The sequence below is a fragment of the Acanthopagrus latus genome, chromosome 11, assembly GCF_904848185.1.
Source record: "Acanthopagrus latus isolate v.2019 chromosome 11, fAcaLat1.1, whole genome shotgun sequence".
Lineage (NCBI taxonomy): Eukaryota > Metazoa > Chordata > Actinopteri > Spariformes > Sparidae > Acanthopagrus > Acanthopagrus latus.
Window position 1 is genome coordinate 25,207,980 of NC_051049.1, and position 26,480 is coordinate 25,234,459.

Below are 26,480 nucleotides of genomic sequence, written 5' to 3' on the forward strand. Positions count from 1 at the left end.
CCATGGGTTTAAGTTGAACATAACACATTTGAGCATTAGTTAACAGGCCGACACCAATTTACATATAATTTAGGATACATAAAAGTAAATGATGGAGGTGCTGAAAGGAAGATTAGAAGTGGATGATGCAGACTTTGCTGGACTACCTAATGTAAAATTGCATTGCATAATTACTTCTTAAAATAATAAATCTCAGGGCTTATTTTGTTGTTGTTGTTGTTGTTTTTGTCTGGTCCAGTGGAAGACATTTCCAGTTGTAAAAGGAAGAATACTACAGCGTAGAAATATTCTGTCATCTAAATAAAAATACAAAATATTAGCTTTAAAATACTTAGAATACCATAAGTGAAAGTATTCATTATGCAAAATGATCGATTTTAGAATAATACTGTATACTAGTATCTTACTATTACACTAAAGTATGCATCACTTTAATGATGCAGCTGGTTCAGGTGGGACTAATTATAATTGATTAATTAATTAATTCAGAAAAAGTAGCATTAATCTGTCGCTGGGGAAATCTGTACTTGAGTACTGTCTTACACCTGAACATGAAATCTCTTCCAAAATCCAAAAGCCTGTGCCTCTAATTTGAAAGGAACAGGAAGTCGCTCTCATCTTCACTTCCGCTGGCTGCACGGCCTGACTGTAGTCAGCAGGAGCTTCACCATCCTCCAGCAGCACAACACTGTGTCCGTACCACCACACAATGGACTGTAATGTCAGCGACGGGCGAGATTAGAGCATCTTCTCGACAGTAGTGAATCTGTTTATGGATTTAATGATGATGAAAAAGAAGAAATTCAAGTTCAAGGTGGATTTTGAGCTGGACGAGCTCTCCTCGGTCCCCTTTGTTAACGGTGTCCTCTTTTGTAAAGTCAGACTGCTGGATGGCGGGTTCTCCGAGGAGTCTTCACGGTGAGGATGTTCGGTCTGAACACAGTCACGGAGACTGAATTTGCTGTCATCTATCTCACAGGTTGAATCATTTCAGGAGTGTTCGCCTGCAGTGTTACGTTATTAGCCAACCAGCTATCAGGCTACACGGGTGACGTTTGTAAGAAGCTAACGTCAATCAGTGGTTTGACACTATGACGGTGTTGTGGATGTTTAAATCCAGCGGTCCCCTTCCAGTTAGAGCTATATTTTAACTGCGTATTCCTTGACGGAATTGGTAACATTCACTGGACAAAACGCACATGAGCATGCTCTGTAATGTACATTAATTAGTTTTCATTTTCGAGGCGACATCTGGGTGCATTTCACAAGCTCACTTCCTCGCTGGTTGTGGGATTGATTTCTTGAGCACCCAGCTGATTTGACACATAACTGCCACAGAGCTGAATACGACTCCGCTATCTACTGCACCCGGATCAATAGAGTCACTTACCGGTATGCTCTGCGTTGTCTATGGCCCCTGTTTGGCAATAAAATTATCATTGAAGTAGAAGGCAGGTGTCTGCTGACCGTCTTCTTAATCAATCTGTCATTGATCATCCGATCAGGCAAATGCGAGGGCAGTGCAGAGATGAAAACATCTGAAAGTCAGCTGCAGCAGGTCAGTAATGCTTTACCAAGACATATCTGTGTTATAGATGACAGCATAGTCCTGTGTAACTTAAAGGATGAGTGTCATACCATGACTGTCCCTTGCTAGTGCAGCTGAAGCTATAATTGTGTTGCCCTTACTACAATACAAGGATTAAAACAAATCAAAAGAAACCTGAAATAGTGGAAACCAAATACTTTGGCATGGGAGAAAATAAATCTTTATCCTTTTATTTCAGAGTGTCATGCAGTCCACAGTAGAACCAGACCAGTCCTCGATTTAGAAACCGACTACACCGATATTTATGTGGGAAGATATATATGCACATTATTTTGCATTGTTCCCTCCAATGGTTGTTAAGAATTTAACTCATTAAAATATGTATTAACCAACAATCAGAACTGGGCACAAATGCATCAAAACCTATCTTTAATTAAAATACAAGTCATTTGTCATTTTAAATTACAAGAAGACTTTCCATACAAACTGATATTATCTACCATTTAGTAGTTTCCTTATAGGTTGGATTTTGTGGGTCCAGTTGTCGTTATTTTGTGTTACTGAGCTCATCACTCCAATAACTTGGTGTTGACTTGATCTGTTCTTTTAACAGCTAATGCATCAAACATAAATATCATGTCAAATTGCCTAAAATGTGATAATGCTGTTGTTGCATTTCGACTAGCGAGAAAGTCATTTTTTACTTATAAATTACAGTTGAAGTGGCAAATGAGTTAGTAAGTAGTAAGTGAGACATAAAATGTCAGAAAAGTGAAGATGACATTCCTTTTCTGTCCAGCCTTAAGATATTTGATGTACTGCTGCACAGAGAGACGAAGCAAAGCAGGAGATCCTTACTACCATTTAACTGGGAAAATGCCATGTTTGGCTTTTTTGCTTGTAAATGATGATTTTCAAAAAAGTTGCTGATTCATATTCTGTCAATCTTTTTACCATCTGAGAGTTGTGGACCACAATCCAAAGACAGTCAATTTATGATGAAGTATTCCCACGTGGAATGAGAGTTGAAGCTGGAGCTGGTACATATTTGGTGTTCTGCTTGAAGAATGAATTGATGATTAGTAGATTAGTAACTGATTAATCAGATAATTGTTTCACCTCTAGTAGTGCTGGGTGTTATGGCCTTCAAATGATATGCCAATATTTTTCCGCTACATCGTGATAGGTATTATTCAGCATGATATTTTGTAATCTCTTCAGAAGCACTTCATAAATGTCACAATATTTTTGATGAAATACCTCGATATTGATTTTGAAGGGAAGACTACTGGTACTTTCACAAAATATTAACACAATGAGATTTTTGTTATATAATCATCAGTAGTGTGGAGCTAACGACTCAGTGGATAAAGTCAAGTATTAGAGGAAGTAGAACAGGCAGAGAATTACATAAGTTTACTGGAATGGAGCCTTTTAAACCAGGAAAATACAACACTCATCCCATATCACAATATTACAATTTACAAAATCTTAAGGTGATTACAGTGTCGCACACTAATTGTTTAATGTTGATATACTGCCCTTCCCAAACCTCTAGCTGGAAATGTTGTCTGGTTTAGCTGAATGGACGGAGGGAAACTATGTGTCAGACGACAGAAATGTGGTGATTTGCAGATTATGGTCATATGTTTGCACTGATATGATTATTAAAGGGAAATAGAGGATGGGATACTAAATAATTGACAATGAAAGCATATCACTGTGTACCTGTTAGTCAGGGTCACCCCACAGCAGTGGATCTTATTGACACTCATCTCCTCTGAAACCTGTAGGGTTTTCACTCATAAATTAGACTGCTTTTCTCCCGGAAAAGCATTTGTTTTGGAGTGAGGTTGCAGAGATTAGATTGCTTGGCCCTGTTATATAACTAGGCCTCTGTTTGCTCTAGAGTAAGTAGCTCTTATAAAATGGCTAAATGTGTTGGACGTGAATCAGGATGCCTTTAAGGTCGCAGCATTAAGGGCATTTTAATATAGCAACAATTGTCTTTAACACTGAGATATTCTTTAATCCCGCTGCTCAGGAGATGAAGTACGGTAGACATTCAAAGTAAAACGTCCTGCTCTGGCTCCACAATATTTTAGCTTGCAGAATTTGTGTCATAAATTAGATTTCCTCTGAGGCAGTTTGATCTGTTGAACCACTAAACCATGTTTCCTCTGACACTCTTTTGACTGATCCCAACTGTGAGCGTAAGGGAAGTGAGGATTGTTGTTTCATGAGCCTTTCTCTTCCTTTGGTGTGGCTTTTCACTGAGACTAAACCATTACAAGTTTCCCTTGTTATACAAATTTACTTTTGTTGGAAGAACATTTATCGATGGTAATCTTTGTATTGCTGCAAGGAAGAAGAAAACCTTGTGTCAAATCCATGTCAAAAAGACGAGTTTTCTGTGTGACAGTGCGTTTGTGTGAGAGTTTCTGCTGCAGCTGCCTTTAAAAGGAGAGCAGCTGTAGTTTAACAAGATAGCTGACCCATGTATAGAGATATAGAGACAACTTGTGCTTGCGCTCTAAAGCAGACTTAGTCACACTCACTAATAGTATTTAGCTGAGCTGAGAAGTGCTGTGAGTTACGGTACGTGCGATTTAGCAAGCATTCCCAAAGCACACACAGTGTCCAGCTGGCTGGGAGTTCCCTCGCTGACTCAGAGAGTTCACTCTCGGAAATGTATCAGCCTCAGGATGAAGTCGGTGTTTGTAAAACATTGTTACCTTTTGTTTATAGTGAGGCAGAGACACAGTGCATAACATGAGCCCATTTAAGCAGTCAGTCTTAACCACCTTAACAGGAATCTACACACCCTTAATGGTTTAAGTCTTATGTCACCAACGCTCATTTTGCACTACATGTCTTTATCCTTCACTCTTCGTATCTTTTTGTCACTGCTGCAGATGCAAGCGCATGTCAACATGTCATACTTTGATGCGTCACTGTGACGTTTGCTGGTTTAGTGAGGAAAACCATCAGCTCTGTTTGCATTCAAATCCAGCAAATAAGATCTAAATGAATGGCATGTGGGGTGTCTTAACAGAAGGGAGTTGGTTAGGTGAGTGGGAGAGGAGAGGATGCCAGTGAAAGCGAGGCCATCTGGGGTATCGTAATGCTGCCCACGCACACACGCTTTTCTCTCTCACTCCGTCTCATCCTTTCACTGAGAGTCGACTACACCTCACTCTCAGTCTAACCCCTAGTTGTTGGCTGAGGATGTGTTCACACGTGTTTCTCCATTATTCTCATGCCAAAACGAGCTAAACATAACGCTTTAATCTTTGGATTCGGCCATCAAATGAATGAATAGGTGAAAACAGGACTGTGACAAATTAGCTTCTTTGTTAAGTGGCCAGAAAAATCAGAGGCTTAGCACATAAGCTTGTATTGGCACCTTTGAATCCCTAGCCTTAAGCAGGGAAGAGATACGATGATTGTTAATCCAGTACTCATTCAACCCAAGTGGTTTTTCACTGTTATGTAACAGTGATATTAAAATTAATGAAATGAAATTGTGCTCCCGCAGGCAGGTGATGTGATCAGGCCAGCAAAAAAAAACAAGTGACAAAGCAGGAAGTCAGTGGTACTCGCCCAAAGAAATTTGCCAGTCAAATCATTTTTGTCTGACAGCAGTTTGTATAGTTGGGAATAATGCTGCATGAATAGGGTTGGGTGTTTTTTTATTTTTTATTTTTTTTGAACAGTTATAAAACATTTATTAATAACATGCTTTTAAGAGTTTATACATTTGTTTCCAAAAACATTTTTTATTTTACAGAAGAAGCCCTTAAAGAGTTCTTAAATGTTAAACTGGTCTGTCAAAATTCTGTATCTGGATCAGTATTTCTTGGCCTGCGAGCCATCCTCCATCAAAGATTCGTGGAAATCTGTTCAGTAGTTTTTGTGTAATCCTGCTGACAAACCCACCAACAAACCCACAGACATGGTTGAAAACCTAACCTCCTTGGTGGAGGTAATAAACAAGATTATTTAGCTGTTCATATATTTAACTTTTAATTAGAGCTACAACTTACTATAATTTCTTGTGATCGATAAATCTTCAGTTATTTTCTTGAATAATCAGTGGTTGAAAATGTTATGTTATGTTCCACAGACCAAGCTAACATGCTTGAATGTGTTGTTTTGTATACAACCCAAACACATTCAATTTATTGTCGTAAAGGCATGAAGAAACCAGAAAGTATTGCCTGAGAGAGGTTTCCAGTACCCTGTTCTATAGGCACATTTTGCTTTTATTGTATTTTATTCTGGTACCAAGCCAAACAGCTCATGAGTGTGGATAATTTGAGTTATCAAAACCACAAAAGGAGATGAAGCAGCTCTTAAGCTGTACAGAGATGTGCTCAAGTGATTGAACTACATAAGGAGTGAAATCTAAATTCTGCATCATTCCCTCCTCGGTTAAAACTGAAAGCATTATTTACTATCTATTATTAGCCTCTGAGACCACAACGTGCAGCAACACAACAAATGCATGTTATCTGATCTTGCCGAGTGCTTCAAGGTGTTTCCTCTTACAGGGAGCCGGTGCAAGCCAACTGTGTTCGATGGAGGAAACGCTTCTCTTTTCCCTGCAAGATGAGCGCCAATGCAGGGACAGGTGTACTGGACCCTTGTGTGTGTCGCGTGTCTGTCAGAAAGGTACAGTATGAAGCTACTGAGCTCCATATTTCAGACTCAAGATATAGATATACCTACATAGGGTTGTTGATCAATAACCTAAAGTTTTGCATGTGAACATACAAATCTCAGACAAGTGCTTTATGTGAATATAAAGGTTGTTGTTCTAGTCAGTGTAAAAACAAGGCTGGAGAGGAGTCTTATCCTTGCAAATAAATTTGCTGAACCCAGCTTAAATTCTGGTATTGGTTACGTAGACTTTTATGTGGCAAATTGAAACTTGAGAGTGAAATGTGAACTCTAATACAGCAGTCAGCAAATACAGCATTCAGGAGGAAACAGACTCCTCACTGTGAAATCTTTTGCCACTCATCCTTTTATGTTCTTTTATCCTTTCACTCATATGCTCATGATATTTGATTATGTATTGTTACATATTTATATTTATTTATAGATAAAAGATAAAAACTTTTAAAAAAAAAAACACCCTGGCAGAATGCATCTTGTGCATCCATGTCATCTCTGCAAGCTATTTCTGGGGTCTCGTGCCATTTTTTTTTTTTTAGGACACGAAGTATGTTATGAACAGAACCCAGAAAAGCCTTTGTTTTTTTTGGCATTTATAGTGGCCTATTTAATTAGTATTTTAAAATTTTAAGCAGTAGCCTAGTGCTAGCATTTGGATTTTGTGTTAAGCTAGGGATAAACCTAACATTCTTGTTTTAAATGCCTTTTTCTGTCATCTGGGATGTGAAAACATCAGTTTTTCTCACAGTCAGAGAAAGGAAAGTTCAGCTAGGGCTGGGCGATAAATTGGTAAAATCAATTTGAGTTTTAGGATTTAGGACAGTTTTAAAAATGAAAATCGATCTTCTATTTAATTTGCTCAGCCGCCACTCCTCATGGGCTCCCGTGGTTCATAGTGGGCTCCGCCCTCCCCCTGCATTTACTTTCCACAGAGAAACAAACACAACAACATGGCAGCAAGCCAAGAGTTTGTTCTTAAAAAGGCACTGTCTTGTCAGTAGCTTGGTTCTGTAGCATCAGACCTCGAACAAACCATGGTCAAAGCAGCCAACATTAGCGAAATCATTAATTATTGTGTTCTGTATGAGAAGAAAGAGTCCCGGTGGACAACTTTTACAGATGCAGTCACGTTGCACATCGTTATCGTTATCGTTAAGATATGGTGCCCGTATATACAGTGGAAAAGCCTGAGGTTCATCCACATGCAGAAAACTGTCGACCCCAGGTTTGTGCTACGAGGCCACAGCAGGGCATGATGTCTCAAGCCAGAGATAGCAGACAGACTCATCTTCCTGGTCAAAAAAAAAAAAAAAAAAAAAAAAAAATATATATATATATATATATATATATATATATATATATATATACATATATATATACATATATATATACACATATATACATATATATACATATATATATATACATATATATATATACATATACACATATATACATACACTATATTACCAAAAGTATTCGCTCACCTGCCTTTACTCATTCTATGAACTGAAGTGCCATCCCATTCCTAACTCATAGAATTCAATATGATGTCGGTCCACCTTTTGCAGCTATTACAGCTTCAACTCTTCTGGGAAGACTGTCCACAAGGTTGAGGAGAGTGTTTATAGGAATTTTTGACCATTCTTCCAAAAGCGCATTGGTGAGGTCACACACTGATGTTGGTCGAGAAGGCCTGGCTCTCAGTCTCCGCTCTAATTCATCCCAAAGGTGTTCTATCGGGTTCAGGTCAGGACTCTGTGCAGGCCAGTCAAGTTCATCCACACCAGACTCTGTCATCCACGTCTTTATGGACCTTGCTTTGTGCACTGGTGCACAGTCATGTTGGAAGAGGAAGGGGCCCGCTCCAAACTGTTCCCACAAGGTTGGGAGCATGGAATTGTCCAAAATGTTTTGGTATCCTGAAGCATTCAATGTTCCTTTCAGTGGAACTAAGGGGCCAAGCCCAGCTCCTGAAAAACAACCCCATACCATAATTCCTCCTCCACCAAATTTCACAGTTGGCACAATGCAATCTGAAATGTACCGTTCTCCTGGCAACCTCCAAACCCAGACTCGTCCATCAGATTGCCAGATGGAAAAGCGTGATTCATCACTCCAGAGAACGCGTCTCCACTGCTCTAGAGGCCAGTGACGGCGTGCTTTACACCATTGCATCCGACGCCTTGCATTGCACTTGGTGATGTGTGGCTTGGCTGCAGCTGCTCGGCCATGGAAACCCATTCCATGAAGCTCTCTGCGTACTGTACTTGGGCTAATCTGAAGGTCACATGAAGTTTGTAGCTCTCTAGCAATTGACTGTGCAGAAAGTCGGCGACCTCTTTGCACTATGCGCTTCAGCATCCGCTGACCCCTCTCCGTCACTTTACGTGGCCTACCACTTCGTGGCTGAGTTGCTGTTGTTCCCAAACGCTTCCATTTTGTTATAATAGAGCTGACAGTTGACTGTGGAATATTTAGGAGCGAGGAAATTTCACGACTGGATTTGTTGCACAAGTGGCATCCTATGACAGTTCCACGCTGGAATTCACTGAGCTCCTGAGAGCGGCCCATTCTTTCACAAATGTCTTGTTTCACAGTCTGCATGCCTGAGTGCTTGAATTTATACACCTGGGGCCAGGCCAAGTGATTAGAACACCTGATTCTGATCATTTGAATGGGTGAGCGAATACTTTTGGTAATATAGTGTATATACATAAAATAAAAGCAATGCTTTTAACAATTTCTTTGTCATTTGTAGTTTGTTTGAGAAGGAACCATATCACCCAGCCCTAAATTCAGCTATGATATCCAAACGCAGCACATAGGATCTGAGTAGACTGCAGAAGAGAGGGTTTCTACCACTGTCTGGTTCAAAGTTGTTCAGAAGACTTCATTCATCACCAGAGAAGAACCGTCAGACCCTGCCTACGCATATCAGTTGTCATGCTGCTCTGTATCTATCCCCCTTAACTGTTTTCATCCCAGTTAGTTTTGTGGACATTTGAGGTTTACTTTGTAAAGTTTACAGCATGCTGTGTCCTGCATTGCTGTGTGCAATGACAAAGCTAAAATGAAAAATAACAATGATTCAACTCAAATCATCAGCTTTTAGTTGGCAGCCCTTTTATATTGGCAGACCTTATATTATGTAATTTTTGTTGTTATATTTGTGATATTTTAATTTTACAATTATAGTTACACTAAAAAACATTTTCATGGTACAATAACATCTTGTAAAACATTTTCAGAACTACCACACAGTACCAGGACTGTGAATATGAATCTGTCTCCTCACTTTGATTTGTACAGAGCCAAGCTAAACTTTCTTTACCTATCAAACTATATTGGAACACAAATAAGTCTCCAACACATTGGATGATCACCAATGCAATGTTTTCAACTTATGACTAAGTTTAGCATGGCTTTAGCGTATTAAACTTTAGTGAGTAATGTATTAACATTTAAATGTTTATGCTTCTATTTTCCAGGAGCTGAAAGGTGGGAAGGCATATGCAAAGGTAAATCCTCACATACTAATGTTATCCAACCCCCATCCCCTAAACGAACCTCCAGGTCACCTAGATTTACAGTAATCAGCCATATTTATGTAGATAGCCGTGTAAGCCCACAGCAAACAAATGGCCGTTGCTGCCTGCAGGTTAACTCATTACGTCACTGTTTGGTACTTATTTACTAAGCACGCTGAACCTCCTCTCGTGGGCTTTCTCGACTACATAAAATCTTTTTTCTCCCAAACATTTAATTTCAGAGGACATTCATTTCAGATTTCTGTCATGCTTTGACTGCTGTCATTTTACATCAAGAGACTGTCACATTGTGCTGACTGGGCAAAACGTGAGTCTCCTGAGAGAAAACAAAGTTCACCCAGTGTCATTCTTTCTCCTTCAGCTTGGTTTTGCAGATCTGAATTTAGCAGAGTTTGCTGGCTCAGGGAATACAACCCGCAGATGTCTGCTTGAAGGCTACGATACCAAAAATACTCGCCAGGATAACTCCATTCTCAAGGTAACAGCGCAGCTCAGGTGAAGCAGCCACACCAAACTGATTTGACTGGGTGAGGAGGATACCTTGGTGTTTTGAATAAAAACCATCCCTGGTATTTTTCTCAACTAACAGCTAGGCATGCAAAAGGTTTTTGCATAAACATCAAGGATTGCTTACAACAACAATGGCTGGGTTCCCAGTAGTCCTTTAGATAGTAGCCAAATAAAATCTTTAGGTTACAAAGGTAACCTTGGTTCTCTGATAACATGAGTGAGCTAAGTGCTTCGGTGCCAGGGATCCTGTAAGGAGCCTGTAAGGACCAAGCAATTTATGTGGGTGAAGCGAAGGTGAGGACCCCACAACCCATTCACACTTTCCTCATTGACAGCTCCCCACCCCTGCAGTGACGTGTACGTCAGACCACCTTCTTGGCTAGGATGGGTACCATTGAAATCCTCTGTGTCAAAACAACGGGAAGCTTCCACTGATGAAGTGCTGTCTTACAATCCACCAAGACCCTCACCTGACAATGCCCATGATGTCAGCAGTCCAGTCTGAGGGAGGCAACCCAACGCTGAAAGCCTCTCATGTATAGACGGCCTAAAAGGATGACAGCAATAGCTGATGCCATCAGTCCCAGCAGCTGTAGGCATGTTCTGAAGGGTAACAACTTTCCCCCTGCAGAAGAGGGCCAAGCATGCCAAAAATGCCTTCACTCGCTTTGTTGATAAGTGGGCTCTGAGAGAGACCATGTCCAGGGTCCGACCAATGAAAGAGATTCTCTTATCGGGAGTCAGGGTACCCTTTTCCAGATTCACTCTGAACCCTAAGCTCTCCAGGTGCAGCAAGAGCAACTTTTTGTGCACCAGCGGCCCCGACCGGATGCTGCAGCCAATCAAATAATGTGGCTATGCGTATGCTTCCTGAGAGGTGCAATAGCTGCCTCTGTGCACTTGACAAAAAACTTGAGGACTCAAGGACAGTCCTAACAACAGGACCGTATACTCATAGGTTGTGGCACATCTCAGGTACTTCCTGTGGAGAGCATATATTTGTATATGAAAATAGGTTGACTGAAGTGAACCAGTCGCCTGGGCACACAGTTTGTAGCAGGGCAGCATGTGTCAGCCTTTTGAACTTGAAAGATCTGAGGTGTCTGTTTAGGTACCTCAGGTACTTCCTGTGGATACCTTGAGCAGAAGCCACACTGGCTCTGTTCCAGAGGTACAATCTGTATTGCCCCTTTTGTTAACAGCGGCAATATCTTCTGTTGGAGTACCCATGCTGAGTCCCCCTGAGCATGGGAATAAATGATCCCCATGATACGCTACAGCCATTGTCTTATTACATTTGTAAATTGACAAAACTAATAAACTAAAAAGAAAACAGTAAAATCTCCTCAACATTTTAAGCTAATTAGGGAGTGCAGACTACTCATTCCTTAAGAGCAGTTTGTTAATCTACAGCTCTTCATTGACTTCTGGATTTGCGTGTATGATTCCTGTTTAGTACAACTATGCTTGGACCAAAACACCAACCTTTTCTAATACATTGAAAACTAACAAATGGTAATTTAAACCTGAATCAATTAACAAACCTCTTTTTCCTTTCTCAGGTTATCATCAGTACACAGCTCATGTCTGGTGATCCCTGTTTTAAAACGTAAGTAAAAGATTATTGAAATTTACCATGGTGCTGAATCTGCTTTGGTCTGCAGTTCGTACTGTACGAGGCCAGTCAGGGTTGGCGTCAGCTGACTTGTTAAGTCATTCAAGAGTCTTAACCATATGATCTCAATCAGATGGGAAAAACATTAAATTTCATGTTTGTTTGTGAATTGTGAATTAAAATATTCTTTGCCCGTGTTCGAGACTGAACCTGCTTAGATTTAGATATTTACAGATCTAGAAGAAAAAATTCCTTGAACAAGAAAAATCTGGCATTATCTTTGAACTTTGAACTTATCCTTTAGGAACACCAACCCAATGACTTGGACCAGACAGTCATTTAGAGCCATCTCCTCTTTGTTCTTTCAGAACATCTGTAGATTGAGCACCAATGTGTGAATATAAGCAAAAAAAAAAAAACCTAAATAAATCTTTTGTAAAAATCATTCTGTCATAATTTTGACATCAGATCTGCTACTGACTTCATTTGTTTGGGAGCTCTTCCAAGAAGGCTGCTGTAGGTGTGGCACTGACATCTGTCAACATTGTGCTTTCTGACATGGGAACCAAATAACTATAACTTGTATAATAACTTTGCCATGGCAAAAGTAATATACTATATGTTGTCATACTAATTGTTAGGGCCACACAGTGTGGTTAAAAAAAAAATACAGTTACTTTATTTTACTTAGACAGATATTAGGGTATGATTCAGAATTACCGTAGATGAAATGGGTTTTGCATTTGTAGGTCAGGGCATCTCTGCAGCCCTACAGTACTTCATTAAGAAACTGTATTGTAATGGGATTTCACCTTTACCAAAAGTTGCAGCTTTTTATTTGAAATATATTCTTCAGTGAAAGTACAGGTCACATACATATGTTCAGAGAGTGAAATGCTGCAGAACCTAAGGGCAAAATTTGACCTAAAAAATATTCAGTAGCGTGTATGTTATGCCAAAAGCTGCATCTAGAACTCCAACATGTATTTAAATGCAGACTATCTGAGTACTGAACCTTTACATTTACTTTTAGCTTTAGCTGAATACTATTCTGAATGTGAATATTTTACTAACTAACATAATGGGATTTCCCTTGATTAATGTTTTAATCATCTCTTCTCAATGTCTCGTTCTTGTCTTTCTCACTATCTTTGTCGCGTTGTCTTAAGAATGATTTGAATGATGAACACAATGAAATACAAAAAAGGAGAAACAAGGTCTCATTGTTTTTTGTCTGTCATCAGGCCCCCCTCCACAGCCACAGTGATCGGGATCCAGAGTGATGGAGAGAGCCTGCTGGAGGAGAGGAGGGGAGGGGACGCACAGCAAGGCTGTTCTGGTGAGACCAATCACGCCACATTACACTCCTCTGCTCTGCTTAGTCATCCCACTGGCTTTTACAGACATTTACAGACAACTGATAAAGCACACAGTCTTCGCTTTGGAGTTGTATTCCACTTTCTTACTAGACACTGGTTCTCTGATCAGCTCTCCTTTGTTACGTCATGTTCCTGCAAAAAATGGTGTAGATTTATGAAGGAATTATGTGGATATCATACCTCCCTAATGACTGTCAGGAAAGCTAAAATCTTCCTCCCAGCATTTTAGCTTGAAATTACAAGGCTGAAACTGATTTTTCATTTTTGCTTGGGTCCCATCTGCATAGTTGTGTAAGCTGTCTGTGCATGAGTGGAGTTGCTCAACATCACCTCATCTGTTGTCATTGCAGCATCAATTTCAGCTATATGTGGCTATGTAGATAGCAGATTGAACCAACAAGAATGTAAACAAATTGATGGATTTAAAGTTATCTAATTAAAAGTATTCAGTTACCCTTATCATCTTAGAATGGCAATAATTCAATTTTACTGGCCAAATTCAGAGTACGGGGGAGGGGTATCAATAGTGTCAGCAGTAATTTCAAATGGAGTGCACTGTTATATTTAATAAATAATTGCTTCATTACAGTACAGCCAAGACAAGCCAATGTACAAAATTTACTTGCCTCCTTGACATATTTAAACATGGAAAAGATAAGATTTTCAAATCTACCAGAAATTAAATTGTGTGTGACGACATGACGACACCAGTCAAAATGTCATTAACAGTAATGAGTTCTCAAAACACTATCATATATAAACTTTGAAAATCAATAATAACATAAAACAAAAATATTTAGATGGAGGCAGTTACCAATATTACGAACTCAAAAATAGTTGTGTTTTTTTTATTTTCATTACAACATGTTTGACATGAGCCTATTTGTTCAAGTTCCTCACCGACATTTGAAATCTGGAATGACATTTCAGCTGCAAAATGTATGACAGTCTTTAACAGTACTTTGCATGAAACTATTACTCAGTTCCATAAAATGAAATTGTTTGTTTTAAGGGGGAAAATAAATCAGGGTGAAATTAAATCAAATTAAACTCTGTTTTTTTGGACAAGATGCTCCAATGCATAACAGTCAACTGGATGTGATTTTTGCCGGTGACAGACGCTGTTTTTCGGGCAGAAATATGACGCGGAGTCGGTAGGACTGGCGGGAGTACAGACGCTTCTCCATGTACAGCTGCGGTATTTTTTTTCCTCGTTGCCAAAGACAGTTACTGTTACTACGTTACCTTAGTTCAGCTCTGTAACGTTGCTTTGTGGGACATTTCTCTTTATTTAGTTAAGTGAGGGATCTGTGCAGTTAACAGACTATCTGACAGACACACCCTCCATACGCGCAGCCGGCATCCATTCACACGAGTCAGACTAGTATCATATACAGAAGTTATTGAAATGTTACGTAAATAAAATGTTTAATTAAAAAAAAATGATAATAATAATCAAGATTTATATTGAAACGTGGGTAAAAAATCATGATACAAACCGAATGGTGAGTTTGGTGTATTGTTACAGCCCCAGCACTTGTACAATAATACAAGTGCTGTATTATTACACAAGCTGGGATGAAGTAAGATTTGGATTTGTTAGATTAATTAGATGAATAAAATATTTGATTAAGTTGTATTTGCTTTTTGTAGGTTTTTCACATTTCAGTTATCATAGTGTATGTATCAATTACCCAACAAGTTTTTTTTTTTTTTTTCAAAGCTCCAGATGGTGGAGTGTATTGCATTATTTTGTTAAAGTCAAATTTTGAACACATTAAGCCAAGCATCCATTTAACAATGCTGTCAAACTATGAAATCAGCCTCTGTCTTTTGTTTACTAGGTGACTAGTGACAGGTTAATTAATTAAGCTGCGGATATTGATCTGCACTCATGTCTCTCCAGCATGATGTAATCAAACTTAATGTGACTTCAATTTATCCACCATCCAGCATTATTCTTCCTGCAACTGCCCTTTTCTGCTACATTTCACTCCTGTTTCACCCCCCCACTGTTGTTCTGTGTGTGTGTGTGTGTTTTCATGTGTGAAACATTGCAATGCCTGCTTGTCCTGGAAGCTTCAGAGTGTAGTGCATGTATAATTTAAACTAGTTCTCTTTTAGATTAGCTACAATCTGCTCTGACCCTGTGGGCTCTCACATGGTTAAAAATAGGACTGTGTGCAAGCCCGTCTAGGGTGGGTTGTGTGTTTGCATGGGCACACCATGTGTGTATTCGTCTGCTGAAGATAATGCTCTTTCCCATCAGCATCATCATGTCTTGGTTCTGCATGTTTGCAGTGTATGTGCTGGTGTGTTTCTTGTGTGTAAGCAGTCTCAGATGAAGAGGTTTTGTATATTATGAACCATTATGGTGTAATATTTTGTAGATGAATATGTGTTATTTTATGTATGCCCATCCTCCAAGACAAGTATGAACAGGTCAATTTATCTCATGAGATATTGTGTTACTGTCAACCCTGCTTAGGGTCTCCACTGGAACCAACAAGCTTTCACAAATGCCTTAAGTGTTTCTGTTTATTTTTGCCACAACCCGGCAGAGCTACTGCTGTGTCCAGATACCTCCCGACTGTGGACATTTGCTCATTATGCTGTACTGAAGGATGGTATGTGGGAGGCAGAGAGAAGTTTTCTCTGTTGTTGTAATTGTTGTCTTTTGGCAGAAATAAGCATCAGCAACCATTTTTTAAAAAATGTATATTTTCGACACCATGTAATATAACAGAAGCCATCTTTATGTCTGTGGTCTCAGTTGAAACCTACACCTAGATCTTACTCATTTAAACATAATTTATAGAGGTGGAAATTTCAGGTCATGTCTGTGTAATCTGCAAGGAAGAGTGAGTATGTTGACTCATAATTGACCATTTCAATAATGAACATGATGCAGGGAGGGACAATTTTAGTTGAGCACAATCAACCAGTCACCTTGTTCAGCTATGCCTGCTTTCATTTACAAAAACACAATCCATACTACAAATACATCTGGCATGTTGAGCTGAGAATGAGCCATAGTAAGTAATCAGAGTTTAGTGCTTTGGCACCAGTTTCTCTCTGACTATACTGTTTGAGGAGACACAACAAAAGCTGTATATGTAGTGTTTTTACTGAAATGATGATGCGTTTTTAGAGCTTTCAGGCCTGACTGCCTTTTCTTTTGTTTTTCTCTTCTAGCAGAGAGTCGAGAAGGGAAGTGTCCAGTTGTTTCTGACGATCTCGGGGGCAGCTGCCACTCCCGAACATCCAGCTATGCCAGCCAACAGTCCAAACTCTCAGGTTAGAGGCAACCCAGGTTCAGAAAATGTAAATGATTTTTATAGTGATTTCCTGTCCTTGACCTAACAAGGATGGATGGTTACCATGCTGACCTTTTTTTTTTGTAAATATAGTTGTGCAAACTGGCTTGGAGAGTGACAGACAGCTAGTTGTTGCAAGCCTTTACTACACAACGCTCATCTTTTGCTCTCCTACAGTCATTCTACCGGAGATAATGTGTGTGAGGTCAAACAGAGCAAAGCGTTCCACTAAGGAGAAGGGAAGTGATAAAATTATTTTCCTGTTTTCCACCAGAGCAGCTCAAACCTGAGGCTCGGGTTTCCATTTAAGGCAGCTCGGATGACTGTAATAAAAGATTGGAGGAAGTGGAGAGTGCACTGAGAACAGCTCTAATGACCCTTTAATTCTGAATTTGAAAGTGTACTTCCTGCCACATATAACTCTTGATAGATTTACTTTAACCACATATTAGTGTGTGGGAAGTTTGCACTTCCATGGCTGTAGTGAACTGATGCCCTGAGAGGTGTCTTGCTGGAAATGGCTTACTGCAGACACGAAGAGCATGTCAGTGTGTGGGTGTCACTGCCCTGCTTTAAGTCTTTTAACACTCAACAGGACAGTGGAATTGGTTTTGTGAGGACAAAATACTGTTTATTAACATTTAATTTACATTCATTTATTAATCAGTGTTTTAATTCATTCATTAAGCTGTAAATCTGTATCTTCTCCTAGGATTGTCTTCCATTAGTAAGGCAATTATTGGAGTTTTTATCTGCACATCAAATTGTCATCAATGTTTAAATGCAGATTAGAGTATTGCTCCATAAATCTGTAATGTTATAAATGCATTTGAGGTTTAAGAACAGTTGTTATTATTAATTGAAAACTTTGCCAATCTCTTAGGCTACAGCACAGGTCACTCCCGCTCCTCCAGCATGTCAGAGTTCAGCCACCGACGTAACCACTCAGTGGGCAGCACTTCAACAGGCATCGGCAGCATCCCAGAGCCCAGCGAGGACCGGGACAGAGAGCCCAGACCCTGTCCTGCTCTACCTGAACACCCAGTCCCCACAGCCACCACTAGCAACCCAACGGGTACACCAGTGCGGAGTGCCTCATCGTGTGAACGACTCAACAGGTGACTCTTTATCATAATTGGCAAGTAGGGAGCACATGTAAAAGTTACATATCTAAAAACTAAATACAGATATACAGATTCTGTCCTGTAGGTCTCTTTTCATTATAACATCAGACATTGCAGCATGTTTTACTTTCTCAAGATATTGCTTAAAGGTTTTTGAAGGAATATTTTGACTTTTTCACTTTCTTTATGAGTTATGGCAACATGGCAACACTCATCTGTGGATGTACATATGAAATTACCTCTAACAGCTTTAGTCTCAATTGTCTGCCTGCTAACAAATTATAATATTCAATATGAGAAAGAAACAGCATCTTCAGTATGTGGTAGAAGCCATCAGTGGTCAAATAGACACAAACTGACTTTCCTGTGTCCTCCTCTCAGACATCCAGTGAAGCAGGACTCTATGGAGTCTCAGCTGAAGAGAATGGACGACACACGAGTGGATGCTGATGACGTTGTGGAGAAGATTCTCCAGAGTCAAGACTTTACACCCAGTCTACTGGATTCTAGTACTGAAGGTAGGATAGTCATCCAGGGATAAGATGTCTAGAATGACCATATTTATTAGCATTGTATATGTTTCTTAGCAGATTTTCTACATCTTATATTGTCTCTTCAAGGAAAGGTTAAAGTTATAAAATTCAACTATATTATAATACACTTGAGTAGAAATTATAAATCATTACTTGACTGACAGGTCATCGATCACTTACCATTTCAAAAACTGTTCTGTAGAAGTAACTATCAGTTATACATTTGGTTCTAGCTTCCTCAATGTGAAGACCGCTGTCTTAACTTAATTGTAAATTAAGTAGTTGTTGAAAATCTAAGCTTGTGCTCTGGGAATTCGTGATTCACATTGTCTATATACTAAACATCAACACTTAGATCATCATTTTATTTACCTATTGGTTCTTTTCTTGATTAATCTATTATTAACTACTACTACTACCACTACTACTACCACTACTACTACTACTTATTCTTATAAAACTAAAGGCCCATTTAAATTCCCCAGAGCCCAAAGTGAGAATTCCCCTATACAATGATATAAAAGAATATAAACCTCACAGCTATTTTGGACAACATGATAATTAAGTCAACAGTATTACATGACCCCATGGGTCAGTCTGTACTTCAAGGAGTAGGGCATTTTCTTTCTTTCCAAGGTCTCATCCAGCTCAAAGCTAGGAAAAGAATGCTTCTGTCAATACATGATTATTTTTAGATTGCCTAGCAACTGGCTGCTCCTCATGACAAGAATTACACAGGAGGCTGTGGTTGCTCTCTGTACTGACCACATTACTACAACTGTGTCTGTTTCAGAGGAAGGCCTGCGCCTATTTGTTGGCCCTGGGGGAAGTACAGCCCTTGGAAGCCATCACCTTCCCACCAGGTGAGCAAAGGATACACTGAAATCTTACTGAATGATTTGTTCTTCAAAGTAGAGGTCAACAATCTGTTGTTATCAGCTGAACTTGGTTCCGATAGTTGCTGATGGCTGCGCAGCCTCCACCGACTGCCAGGGAGTACGTCACCATTTTGCATCAGAGTTTACGCTGAGTCAAACCTAATCATTTGAGGGCCACTTCTCAAGTGAAAAATATCCAAATCCTCTTAATCTCCCTGTTAATCTCAATAAATTGGCACAGACAGGTAACTGCTGTATGTTTATGTAAGATATGCAGCAGCCACACATGCACAATGGACTTTAATGTCCCATTTTTCAATGTGGACTAAGAGAGAATAACATTACATCAGATATATTGTTTTCATTAAGTCATTCTCCACTTGATGAAATACCTTCCACACATTACTCTGGGTTAGTAAATATGGCCAACCATTAAATCTTTGCAGTCCCAGGGTAACGATAAACATTGGAACAGCTGATTTTACCTGAGGCTGACAAGTGTGGCATTCAAGTCATATCTAGTCTTGCATAGCCAGACCTCTCTCATCTGACCTGTTTTAAGTTTATCTAGTCTCGAATATATAATGTGACACCATCAACTTATCCACGATAGGGACAGGGCATTAAAGGCAGACAGGAAAAGAAACCAGTCTGTTAACGTTACATCACTTTATACTGTGCATGTGGCATTCTGTCTCTATTAGACAGTTCTATGCATATATCCATGTCACCCTTGGAGTGAATAGTAATAATTTGGGTGGTCCCTTAATTTTCCATCCAGGGCCATCATCAGGAAAAAGTAGTCCATTATTTGGTTTATGACTAAATTCCCTACAAATGTTAGCATGTCCAAATGCTAAACTAAGATGGTGAAGTGAATAACAATTGAACTTGCTAAATATTTGCTTGTTAGCATTGTAATTGCTCATGTTAGCATTTAGCTCAAAGCTGTGCCGAAGTACAACCTAGACTTAACTTTAAAAAGTGGTAAACTTTAAATGTTACAGTGAGTTACTTCCAGTACATGCAAATTACGACAAGTATTTAGAAAACATAAATGAATAAATAAATTATACATGCTTCGGAATCTGCCCTGTCAACAGAAATGAGACATTCACCTGATCATCTGTTAAGTCCTTGACAAAAGTAATGAGGGGTCTCCATATACTTTGAAATACATGCAGTTTGTCCCTCAGTATATACGTTATCCTTTCTAATGGGATCCCCAATAACATCGGTCTTATCCTTTGAGTAGTTCTTGGTCTGTGAATGGATTTCTATAGCAGTGCGACTAATTTTTTTGGCGTAAAGCAAGCTGAGATCTATAAATGTTTGTTCCTTTTTGCTAAAATTATGTTTCTCTGGTTTTCAGCCATTCAGAAAAAAACTTAGGGTCGTGTAAGATTTGTTTTGAAATGAGATTCACTATTAAAGCTCCTCCCAAAAGGTTTGAATACTTGTGCATTGCCAAATACAGTGAAACAATGTTGCTGTTTTCTCGATACAATTTGTGCATATCTGGTATGTTTTTATATCATCAATTTGTATCTGTCACCTATGACCACATTAACGATTTATACCACATTAGTTTAGGATATGAATTCATTTACATTTTGTGCATTACTACATGCAACTTTCCAATCTCCATTCAAATTTCAGTTTTAAGTTTTCTTTCCAGACACTGAACTTGTACCGTAAATCTTCAGACGAGCAAGATAACAGAAAAAATGATAGTAGAAGACAGTTTGAGAAAGTAAATTATAAAATTCAGACATGGAACCCTAACTGTAAGAGTCTGGTAAGCATATTATTCCAATTGGTACTAGAAGAAGTGTTAAATGCCAAAGTTAAATTTAAATCTCAGCTCCTCAGAAGACATCATAGTATCGGATCTTTTAAATAAAGGACTTGGATAGTATCAAGTTCCTTTGACGCCCTAAGTTTAAATGTTGCATCTACTCTTTCTGGTGCAAAGCAGTGGTTACCCCATATTGGGCTATTTTGTGATAATGAATAGGATTCTTTTTAATATTTTTCAACCTCATGTGTTTAACAATTGGGTCTTTAGTTTGTTCTGTTGTTTCTTTGTGTGTCCAATTTGTGAGAGTATAAGGGAAGTAAGTGTAAATCATAAGATTCCATTGCAGCCTCATGAGGAGAATCGTTTTTTGAAAATAAAAAACAGATCTCAGCTTCACCGCCCAGTAGTACCACACGATGGTTGGACACTGGTTGGGTGCGAGGGAGGTTTACAAACAGTAAATACAGTAAAATCAAACAAAGTCTTGCCCTTCTGTTGTTCCATATAAACCCACAAATATTTGCCCCATTCACACTGCCGTTTGAAGGCAGCTCCAATGCTGATAGGCTCTGGACGTAGTGTCAGAGGCGCAGCATTAGCGAACTGAACCACTGTGAATGGATGAGCTGGTGGCGACTATCAATAGTCTTCAGTAGTATTTCTTTTTTAAGATGTTTTGTTAAAAGCTTACATATTATCTTGGATTGGAATTTAAAAAACGTATGGGTCTCAGATTTTCTAATTTGCTTAGGAGCTTTACTCGGTTTTGGTAGTAAAACAATTAAAGCACTTTTCATTGAAGACGGGAGACTACCTTTTTGAAATTGGGGCCAGTGACTTCTTTTTCAATTTTTTATATAGATCGACTGTAAGACCATTATCAATGGCACATCCAATTTGATAATTGCCGATTTCCAAAACTAGATCTTCTTTATGTTCACATGAGATATTTGGTATGGGTAATCCATCTAAAAGAGTTTTTCGGTTTTGTAAATTAATTACACATTTTTCATCATATAACTTTATAGTAGTCTCTCAATGAATCATTAATTTCAGTAGGGTTTGCTATGACATTGGATATAATGGATGTAATTATGTTCTAGTCTCCAATTGTTTTATCTGCAATGCCTATAATTTATCTGATTTATCACCTTGATCATAGATTGATTGCTTTAATTGTGAAAGACTAGATGGCAGACAATCATATTCAGCTTGCAGAATCATTAGTCATTTTCCAATTGGGGATTATTTTCTGAATAAACCTTTTCCTGCAGAATTTTAATTTTATATTCAAATTGTTGTCTCTTCTCACGCACCTTTTTCTAATAATATGTCCTCTGAGAAAGGTTTGAAATGCTTCCCACCTTGGGACCCCATTAGCTCAGCTGGGTTAATAAATGTTTGTTTTTTTGTCCAACTAGTGGCTGAAGTAGTATGCTGGTTAGTTTAACATGTTGTTAGCTTGTTAGTTTAACAGGTTGCTTTGTTCATTTGACGTCCTATTAGACAGGTGAGTTAACCTGACATTACCAGTTAGCCCAAAGGGACATTGTAGATACATTAGGAGTGTTTTGTAAACTGAGTTACATGTTTGCTAGCCTGAAGTGATGTTAGCTGGTTCTGGCTGGTTAGTATACTGTTAACAAAAGTGAGTATAACCTGCTATGGAGGGTTGTGTTAATGTGGATCTTTGTGTTTCTTGGACGCTGGTAAACAATGTTGAGCCAAACACAAGTTGTTGAGAGGGTGCCAACCTAACGACACCATGTGTGCTCTAACTCTGACACAAAGAAAATTAAAGAATGGTTCTCATACCAGAGGGCTGTTAATTAGTGACTATTAGACAGGTGAAACAAGTTATACAGGGATGTTGGTCGGACAATTTGAAGTGCCATGACATCCAAAGCAAGTCGCAATGTGCCCATCCCCAGCAGTTCAAGTTCAATCAGATACAAGGTAGCTATAAGGGTGGGTCATTTTGCTGATTTTTCTACTCTTTCCTATGGTGAAATAATGAGTTAAGTAAAAAAATACGATAAAAAAATAAAGTTGGCCTAGGTCAAAGTTAGAAAATGGTGTCACCCCAGATGAGGCCCTGTAAATACGACAGTACAGCCATAAACCCACTGCAGGGCATAGTGATAGGTCAAAACACGATTTAGCATGAATAACTCAGCTCATTGTGTAAAATGGTTAAATGCAGAAATATTTTTTTTAAAAAGGGATTAATATGCATTGTAAATTGTCAGCTATACTGTGTCATATGTGAGCCAGTTATTATATTGTGTTGCTCATGTCGTGTCTTCTTGTCCTCCTAGGGTTGGTGCTGGAGCGTACGAGCAAGTGGTGATAAAGCGTTAGACCTGCAGTCTCTCACAGGTGGACTCACAGCGCTTACATGGAAAACCTGGATGCACTGCTGTGTCCATTTCAATCTGCATTCCTACAGCACACACTATACCTGATCAGAAGTGTCTGAGTGAGCACTCTGAACAGTCAATGTTACATGAGCGCCCTCCTGTGTTCATATCTCCTACACAACACTGTAGCTCCCCAGTAATAATTTTAAGAGTGAGAGGTGGACAGTTCCCTCAGTTTAAAATACAAACAAATGAAACATTGACCAGATTGTTCAAAACACTGACATATTTTACTAAAACTGTCCACTCCTCATCAGGAACTAGAAGAAATCAATTAAACTTTCTCTCTGATGAAGGACACCAGGACGAGCTGCGTGTGCGCATCATCTATGCTGAAGTGGAGAATGCGATGCATTTTCAATACATTCCTTTTGTCTCTCTGAGTTTGTTTTGGACTACCTGTTCTATAAGGATGTCCTATTTAATATTTGCCTATAAGCTGCTAAAAAGCTGTAGACAAACCGGTAGATGATATTTTAATACACAGATGAGGCATCAGATCTGAGCTATTTGACGTGTGAACATGGACAGTGTCTGAATGTGTGTATGTCTGTCGTAAGACCACTTCTATTAGTAGTAAGAGTAAACCTGTTATCTTGAGGGTGAGTGGAAAGTATGAAGGTCATAAAAGTCCTTGTTCTTATTTGTTTGGCACACTGCTGAGGATTGTATTACAACACCTTGCAGCATTAAACTGCTCTACAAAGGCAAAACACAGGAACAACATAATTGGTCTAAACTGAAATATGACCAAACTTGCTTCTATATGATCAAATTTATACATAAATTTGCAGTTATCAGAAATTGGAGCTTTAAAAACAATCCAAACCACACTATGTGCATTACAGCTTTGTATTGCACTCCAGCTACTAACTTAACTGCTTTTGGCTCTATAAGCTGTTGTCACATTAACAGCACTGTGTCACAGAGAGACAGCCAAAGAGCTAAATAAGAACTACATCAAGTGAAGGCTAGCTGGTAAAATGCCCAATATTTCCTTAGGCGTTGCCTTTAAATACAATTAAATTCTATTTTGGTGATTCATTTTCTTTTTCCAAATAACTTAATGAAGCAGTAATTAAATCCAAATCAAGAAGGCGAAAACACAGCTTAACCCTGCAATGGGTAACTACCGTAATGGACTTGAGAAATGTTTAGCTTTGATTGGACTAAGCTTCTTTTAAATCTCATTTAAATGTATTAAATTGTATTAGAAGTATTTTATCAGTTCTAATAATATATAAATAGATTTTAATAGATGTACAAAGCACCCAGCAAAACAGCTACATTTAATTCCTTTAAATCTTTACACTACCAAACTAAAGTATATTTTCTTAACTATTTCAAAGGATAAGACAGCTGAAAAAACATTTTCTTACTTATACTACTACTACATACTGTGTTACTCCTCAAACTTTTTTTAAAGGTATGATGTAGGCATAACACAGCTTATCTTTGGCCTAAAATGTAAAAATAAAAGATATTACACCATCTGTCTTGCACCCTGTTTGCCAGCCCTTTTCTCTAATTCATATCTTCTGTAAGTCACTGGTCTCTGCCTTTGTAGAGCAGTAAATATCAAAAGGGGCTTTTATGATGAATATCACTATTGGAGGGCATATATCTAATGCCCAGCATTTCAGCTACGTACCTATTGTATACTTGCGCTTTGCAACTAAGCTACATCTTTCTACGCTGTCCTGTTGACCAGGAAGCTTACACATCAGTGAACAAATTAAAGATCCTATGACATTCTAATAATTTCATTAATGTGCAACTGAAGCCTACTGTAGTTTGTTTCAACTTAAGATTGTACAGTGAAGGACTAGTTAAGTAATCCACTGCCATGAAGTAAATACTCAGAAACTGAGTATTGAGACCCAAGGTAACAGTTGTGTGTGTGTATAACATCATATCAAATAGAGAACAGTGTTATAACCAACACAGTCAATGAATGATTAGAGCTTCAAATAAATCTTGTTTAACAACAACAATCTGCTGAAATCATTGAAAACCTGATAGTTTCATGCATGTGAACTAATTGCATTTCTAGCCTAATTGGAGAATAAGTGCACAATTTATTCAGTTTATGAGCACATCTGCCAAAGTATACAACATACTGTTACTACCTGGGGACTGTCAGGCCTATGCATAAGGACAATATTAGACACATTATAACTAGTGAAAGCAGAGTGTACATTATCTGTAATCTTCTGTCTCCTGTCATAAGCCATAGTAGATGTAGGATGATTCCTCTTCTAGATCAACTATATACATGTTCTACCAATATCTGCACAAGCATCATCAGTGTGTGGTGTTCTAACTATTCGTCAGTGTTCTCCGTTTTTATGTTTGTATGTTCTGCATGATTACGATGTCCTTTTGTTAGCTTGCAGAACTTGATACATCTCCATGTTTTTCCTAATTTGATATTGTGCCATCTTTTAATCCAAATATGTCTGCACTGAAGGAATAATTGTGCTCGCCTATATAGCATGTAGGAAATTATTTTGTTCTCATTACTTCATGTTAAAAGCAGATGACTGCACTGTGTATTATGTAACTGTAAGTCCGTGTTCTCATTTTATATTTTTATTTTCAGAATGGTTTAAATGTCCTAAGCTAAATCACATCTGAAGGATATTATCATCTTTGTTTTTGAATCTTTGATTGCTGATATTGTGCCATATTTTTGCTAAATATTTTGTTGTTCAGGACAAAAGTGTTATCACTACATAGTTAAGACAGTGGTAGGTGTATGATTTTACAGCTACCAAATATCAACTATTGCAGTTTGTGGGTTTTTTTTGGATAAAAATCACTTGTTTTACCTGTGTGACACAGGTATGTTCATCTTGGTACCTAACATGTTGTTACAAACATGGTTTCTTCTTCTCTTCTGTGAAGCTGTTGTCGATATAAAAATGTAAAATGTATTTTATGGTAAAGTGATGTCTCTGCTGTTCTGACACTGTCCAGTGTTACCTGTTACAGACTTGTTCTTTAGACCAACATTTGCTTCCTTAACAAGTGTACTGGATGCTTCACATGTGTACCTTGCACTGTTGAATAAAACAGTTAAAAACTTCAAGCCTGTGTAGATTGTGCTTCAACCTGGGAATG

At 38.6% G+C, this 26,480-nt stretch overlaps 1 protein-coding gene across 3 annotated transcripts; it reads left to right on the forward strand.

Moving 5' to 3' along the window:
- The first annotated feature begins 641 nt into the window (after positions 1-641).
- On the forward strand, positions 642-26,448 carry fam102bb (family with sequence similarity 102 member Bb). Of its 3 annotated transcripts, XM_037114852.1 has the most exons (12): positions 837-918; positions 1,506-1,558; positions 6,103-6,223; positions 9,721-9,750; positions 10,142-10,258; positions 11,853-11,899; positions 13,150-13,244; positions 16,480-16,581; positions 17,485-17,719; positions 18,107-18,243; positions 19,052-19,121; positions 23,256-26,448. In XM_037114852.1, exons 3-12 carry the CDS (start codon positions 6,161-6,163, stop codon positions 23,296-23,298), a joined length of 939 nt encoding a protein of 312 aa, XP_036970747.1. In that variant the 5' UTR covers positions 837-918; positions 1,506-1,558; positions 6,103-6,160; the 3' UTR covers positions 23,299-26,448. The 3 variants fall into 3 exon arrangements, with proteins under 3 accessions (XP_036970744.1, XP_036970746.1, XP_036970747.1); XM_037114849.1 differs by lacking the exon at positions 1,506-1,558 and having other exon boundaries at positions 642-918; XM_037114851.1 differs by lacking the exon at positions 1,506-1,558 and having other exon boundaries at positions 642-918; positions 16,483-16,581.
- The last annotated feature ends 32 nt before the right edge of the window (positions 26,449-26,480 follow it).